The 6,000-nt window shown below is 66.0% G+C and overlaps 1 protein-coding gene across 8 annotated transcripts in view; it reads right to left on the bottom strand.

The window, feature by feature from the left end:
• Positions 1 to 432: 432 nt before the first annotated feature.
• Positions 433 to 6,000, bottom strand: part of OSBPL5 (oxysterol binding protein like 5) — a 71,403-nt gene continuing 65,835 nt past the window's right edge. For 5 of the 8 annotated variants that reach the window (XM_069566498.1, XM_069566501.1, XM_069566499.1 and 2 more), the window contains exons 18-22: positions 5,478 to 5,663; positions 5,154 to 5,265; positions 3,732 to 3,876; positions 3,016 to 3,118; positions 433 to 1,562 (exon numbers count right to left, since the gene is read on the bottom strand). In XM_069566498.1, coding sequence (XP_069422599.1) covers positions 1,424 to 1,562; positions 3,016 to 3,118; positions 3,732 to 3,876; positions 5,154 to 5,265; positions 5,478 to 5,663 — 685 coding nt within the window. In that variant the 3' untranslated portion in view covers positions 433 to 1,423. Of the gene's footprint in view, positions 1,563 to 3,015; positions 3,119 to 3,731; positions 3,877 to 5,153; positions 5,266 to 5,477; positions 5,679 to 6,000 lie in introns of all 8 variants that reach the window. The other 3 variants (XM_069566497.1, XM_069566500.1, XM_069566504.1) reach the window with 1 other exon arrangement.

Here is a 6,000-nt window from a genome sequence, read left to right as displayed (position 1 = left end):
AAGGCCAGCCCAGTCCCCTGGACCTGGTGGCCAGGAGTACTGGGAACGGTGGCCACAGTGGAACTGAGGGGCTGCCTGGGGGCAGCTGGAGAGGTGGGAGTGGGTTGTGATTGTGGGGAAAGGACCAGGCCAAATGCCCCCTGGAGTGCCCTGTGGGCAGCACCCCCGTGTCCTGAGCCAGCTCATCGGCTGCTGGATGGGTCCCAGGCCTCCTGCACTGGTTCCTCAGAGGTGGGGAGGGGGCGGCGGACTGTGTCTCTCTGCTTCCTGCAAAGTGCACGCCCCTCCACGCCAGACCTCCTCCCTCCATCCTGAGGTCTCACCCCTTCCCTGGGCCCCTCCAGCCCCAGACAGCTTCTGCTGGCATCGAATCTCTCCCCTGAGACACCCCAACCCTACTGGTTTCCAGAATTTCCCCAAGAAGGCAGCATACAACATGTGCGTCTGTTTATTTCACGAGTGGAGACGTGTCCCCAAATTGGAGGAGGAGCAAGACATAGATACAAAACTGGTCAGCTCAGATGGCACCATCACAGCTTAATTTACGGCCCCGTCTGTGTCTGCATGTGCAGAGCTTCACACACACACACACACACACACACACACACACACACACACAGCATTTGACACAGGAACAGAGGCCAGTTTACAGATGCTGTTCACAGCCTGCCTAAAATATTGCAATTGCGTTTATTAAAAATGTGTGGGAAGGGAAGACCGTGCATGTCTGTCTGAATAAAGTGTCCCCCCTCGGTCCCAGGCACGCCACGCTCAGCTGTGCCCGCCCCAGCTTGGCATGTCCTGGCTGAGGGAGATGGACCAGGCCTGTGAAGTGTATGAACTGGGCCCCACCATGCAGACGGCACAGCGGGCAGAAGGAAGCCCCATCACAGCCCAGCCGGCGCTTGAAGCCCACCTGCAGCCCGACCAGGACAGCGTGGGCGGGGGCTCGGGAAGGGATGCTCTGTGCGCTGGGCGCCCAAGAGGACCTGGGGTACCGGCTTGCTCCTCAGAGCCTCCTACTCACCCCTGCTGAGGGGCAACACCTGGAGCCCAGCGGGCCCTCCTGCCCCTCCACCATCAGCCCCCTGAGGCTGCCTGGGGAGGGGGTGATGAGGCAAGGCTGCTAGAGAGCGTGGCCCAGGGTGAAAGTGGCATTTGGCTTCAGCATTAAGGCCAGCACGGGGTGGAGGGCCCTGTGGGAAAGGCCAGCGCCTTGCCACGGGTATCATGCGCAGCAACCACCCCCCCCCAGGTCCCTCCTGCTGTCCTGCGGTCGTGGGTCCCTCAGTCCACGTGGGCCATGCTCACGGAGTCTCTGCCTCCATAGGGATGGCTTAAAGTGCTAGGTGCCTGGGAGGGAGGCTTGGCTTCCCCTCCCCCTGGTCCTGCAGACGATGCCCACGCCATCCCCACGGGGCTCTTATTTGAGGATGTAGTTAATGAGCAGCTGACACGCCAGGAACACGCAGAGCAGGAACCAAGAACGAGGGCTGTGCAGGGGGCCCGGGGCCGGGGCCTGCCTGGCGCGGGCCGTGGAGCTCAGCATGGCCGAGAGGTGCCTGGAACGAGAGGGAGCGGCAGTTCAGCCTTGGCCAGCCAAGCAGCAAGGTGAGGAGTCTGGCCCTCGGGTGAAAACGAGGCCAGGGGCTCGCGTAGGGGAGGGCCCCAGGGCACAGTGGCTGCCTGGGGCTCCCTGGGCACACCCTTCAGGGAGAGGGGTCAGGGCTAGTGGAGCTGGGGCTCTCACATCCCCCCTCCCACCTCCACTGCCATGGGCTGAACGGCGTCTGCAAGTCCTGTGTTGGAGTCCTGACCCCCAGCAGCCAGAACACAACTGTTTGGAGATGTGACCTTTACAGGGGTAAATAAAGAAATGGGGTCACTAGGCTGGGCCCTCATCCCACAGGACTGGGGGTCCCTGTAAGAAGAGGTCAGGACACAGACACACACAGAGGGACAACCCTGTGAGGACGCAGGGAGGAGATGGCTGTCGTCTGCACGCCTAGAAGAGCAGCCTCGGGAGGACCAGCCCTGCTCTGATCTGGGATTTCCAGCCTCAAGGCCCAGGAGGGGCAAATGCCTGTAGCTGAAGCTGCCAGTCTGGGGCTTGGCTGGCAGCCCAGGAAAGCTGCAGCTCTGTCCTGGCCTCTTGACATCACTGTGTCTGGACCAAAAGGCTGAAGCTATTGGCTGTGTTTCCACCTCCTTCCTCGCAGCAAAGCAGCAAATCTCCTTCTCTGGTGCCCTAACCCCCTTCCTGGTTCCCACGGCCTCTGGGCTGGGCTCCTTCGTCTCGGTCTCTCACCTCAACTGTCCCTCCTCCTGGCAGTGGCCATCCTGTGGTGCCCGCCACTCGGGACTGACCTCTGCATTCCCCATTTCCAGCTCCGCCCTGCCCAAACGCATCCTCCTCCCGGAAGCCCTCCCTGATCATGGAAACTGTGCCCCTCCCCTACTCTTACAAGGTGTCGGTCTCCGTTTCCCTTGGCCCTGCACAGCATCATCATGGAGCTGGTACCAAAGGGTGAGAAACACCTCTGGGCCCCCTTGGGTGAGTCGCAGGGGAAGTAGGGCTGGCCTCGTTACAGACATGAGATTCTAGGCTCCCAAGAGCAGCTCAGGTGTTCATAGCTGCCAAGGGCTTTCGGGGCGCCAGGCTCAGAGCCTCACCCTCTGCTCCATCTTCCTCCCGCCCCAGGGGCACTGCTGTCAACCCCAGTTCACAGATGGGGAGACTGAGGCCCAGAGAGACCAAGGTTTTGCAGCTCAGAGACTTGCCGTCTTGACTGGAGCCTGGCTGGGGTGGGGGTGGGGGGGTCCGAAACCGAACGTGTTCCTAGGCCCCCTGACATGACTTGGCCCGCTATTTCTGAGGTCCTACTGGTTTTGGGGCTCGGGGGGCCACTGCCGCTGGTACCTTCTTCCAGCTTCCATCTAGCTCCGCCCCTCGGGGTTCTGGCCGTCCTGCACTGTGACCCCGCGCCCCCAGCTGGTCCTCCGAGGGCAGCCCACCTGTGCAGCTCCTGCTGGGCCTCCCGGATGGACAGGATCGCTTCGTGCAGCACCTGCAGCCGCCGCGCCTCCTTCCCACACCGAGGGCACGGGCTCTCGCAGTCTACAGGCGTCAGGAAGGAGCGGGGAGAGGTGAGGATGAGCGGGTGGGGGCCTGAGGTTACAGCCCGCCTCCCTGCAGCCACTGGCACAAGAGGGAGGTGGTGCCCACCCCGGAGGAAACTCCCAGGATCAGCCAGCCTCTGATAAGCCCAGGGGGTCAAACGGGGAGACAGGCACTCCCTGAAGACAGGGGACCAGGAAGCGGGAGCCCACCCGGAGAGTCACAGGCCACACAGGCAAGCCCCGCCCCTCGCTGGGCGCCCCGCCCCTCGCTGGGCGCCCCGCCCCTCGCTGGGCGCCCCGCCCCTCGCTGGGCGCCCCGCCCCTCGCTGGGCGCCCCGCCCCTCGCTGGGCGCCCCGCCCCTCGCTGGGCGCCCCGCCCCTCGCTGGGCGCCCCGCCCCTCGCTGGGCGCCCCGCCCCTCGCTGGGCGCCCCGCCCCTCGCTGGGCGCCCCGCCCCTCGCTGGGCGCCCCGCCCCTCGCTGGGCGCCCCGCCCCTCGCTGGGCGCCCCGCCCCTCGCTGGGCGCCCCGCCCCAAGAGCAGACTCAGAGCCCGGCCCCCTCGCCCGTCCCCACCGGCTGCACCCGTCCAGAGGGTCGGCCCACAGGTCTCACCTGGAACAAAGTCTCCATCCTCCTCCTCCTCCTCGTCAGAGAGCTCGGGGCAGGACTCGGGCGTGGAGCCGCTGCTCTCCGTGACCTGGCTGTGGCCGGAGGGCTGGTCGCTGGGCTTGCGGAGCCGCGGGCTGGGGGCGGACCCCTGGGGGGAGACGGAGCGGCTGAGCGGCAGCCCACCCACACCTACCGCACCCATGGGGCCACCTGTGCCGCAGAAGGCGGCCGGCAGCGGCGGAGGCTGCTGGCTCTGGGCGGGTGGCAGGCCTGGCCCTGACCTGACTGCAGTGCCCACCACCCCCCTCCGACCCCCCATACAGAGGGAGACGACGGGGGCCGGGCCATAGGACTCCGGAGCCGGCAGGGCTGACCCTCCCAGCGCGCGCTGACGGCCGGGGCTTCCCCAGCGTGGACGCAGGGACCCCCGGGCTGGCCAGCCTCAGAGAAGCCTCCCGAGAACAGGGGTGGCCGCGTGACCGGAGGCCTGTCCCTGCGAGGGCCTGGGGGTGACCGACACCCTGCACGGAGGCCCTCGGCCCGGATGAGTGTGGTCAGAGCCGGGGCAGGGGGGTTTCCCACACAGGCAGGTTTTGGTGTGTGGTGGGGCCCGTTTTGACCAGAGAGGCTGAGGAGAGAGAGGAGGGTGAAGAGGCCTGCCGGGGACACTCGTGCGGGAGAGACAGGGCTATCCGGTCCCGGCTGAGGGGCTGCGGCACGTGGGGGAAGGGGCTGGGATACACACGACTTGGGAGGTATCTCGGCCCCCGTTTGCTGGGGAAATTGGGGCCACAGGGCAAGATGGGGGAGTCCACGCCTCCCTGCCCAGGGGGGAGTGCCCCCCAGTTGTATGCACAGTGGGCACCCAGCGGGCACTGATCCACACGTGGGGCCACTCTGGGCTCCCCCTGAAGTGGCACCTCTGCCAGAGTGCTCCTCCCTTGTGCTCCCCAGGGCCTCCCGCTGTCCTCCCTACCCCACCCCCACCCCCTGCCTCTCCCACCCTCCTCACCCACCCACAGAGGCCCAGGAGTCTGTGCAAATGCCACCTCCTCCTCCTCCTACTACTTGGGCAAGCCCCTGGGCTGCCCTGAGGCTCAGTGTTTTCATCTGTACAATGGGATACCGCCCTGCCAACACCACGGAGAGCAGTTCTGGGGAGCGACGGGGCAGGGCCAGTGCACCCCAGCACAGTGCCCTGAACATCGGGGTGTCCCAGGAACTGCGTGTCCTGCAAGGGGGGGGGGGATCTTGGCCCCTTGCTGGATGGGGAAAGGTGGGACAGGGACCCAGGGGAACACCAGGGCAGACCCTGCTGGGATGTGTGTGGGTCAGAGTGATGGGGACCCAGGAGAGGAGGGCCAGGTTAGCTGGGTGTGAGGTGGGGGCGGAGGACCCCAGGCTGGGCCCAGGGCTGGTTCTGACCTGGTGCCTGGGCCCCGGGCTGCCCAGGAAGGCGGTCTCCCGCTGCAGGGTGTGCAGGACCCCATCTTGCTCAAACTGGGCGATGTCCTTCAGGGGGTCCCAGGGGCTGCGGCTGGGGGGAGTCCAGAGAGTGTGGGTTGGCAGGGGCGGTGGCCCACACAGCGAGGGGCCCCCTCCCGGCCCAGGCCTCAGCCTCTCATCAGGGCTGAAGCCCCCAGGGGAGTGACCACAGCCTGCCCCCAAGAGCAGCCCTCATGTGGCCCTCCCTCCCCATCACTCAGGGCCAGGACAGTGGGGGTCTGCGGGCAGCCTGCCCCCACTCACTTCTCGTATCGGTAGCGCCACTCCTGGGTGGCAGGGTCCAGGTGGAAGAGCTGGGGCGTCCAGGGCACCAGGTTCTGCTGGCGCTCCCGGGCCCGCTGCCGCTGCGCCTCCTCTAGGGAAAACTTCTCCTGCGTGGCTTTGTGCTGGTCACCCTCGCTGATGGCCCTGGTGACGTGCTGCCAGAGCCTGCGAGTGGAGCACCTGCTGAGCCAAGGGGACCTGGGCAGCCTTGACCCTTCACACTAGAGGGGAGGCTCAGAGCAACCTCCATTTGATTGCCTCCAGCAACAGGGAGCTCACTACCTATCAGGGTGCCCATCTCTCCTGGGCACTGTTTACCATGAGATGGTTCTTTCCTATGCTGCGTGCACACTTGGCACCACAGGGCCCTCCCTACAGAGCTCGCTCTTCCCCCAGGCCTCCCTTTCTCTCCCTCCAGCTTCCCACAGCCGGACGTGTCCTCTGCCACCAGGGATCCCCTCGGGTCTGTCCTCGTGCCAGGGACATCCAGGGAACATGCATC

Source organism: Ovis canadensis, chromosome 21 (genome assembly GCF_042477335.2).
Source record: "Ovis canadensis isolate MfBH-ARS-UI-01 breed Bighorn chromosome 21, ARS-UI_OviCan_v2, whole genome shotgun sequence".
Classification (NCBI taxonomy): domain Eukaryota; kingdom Metazoa; phylum Chordata; class Mammalia; order Artiodactyla; family Bovidae; genus Ovis; species Ovis canadensis.
This window is presented reverse-complemented; position numbering and strand designations above follow the sequence as displayed.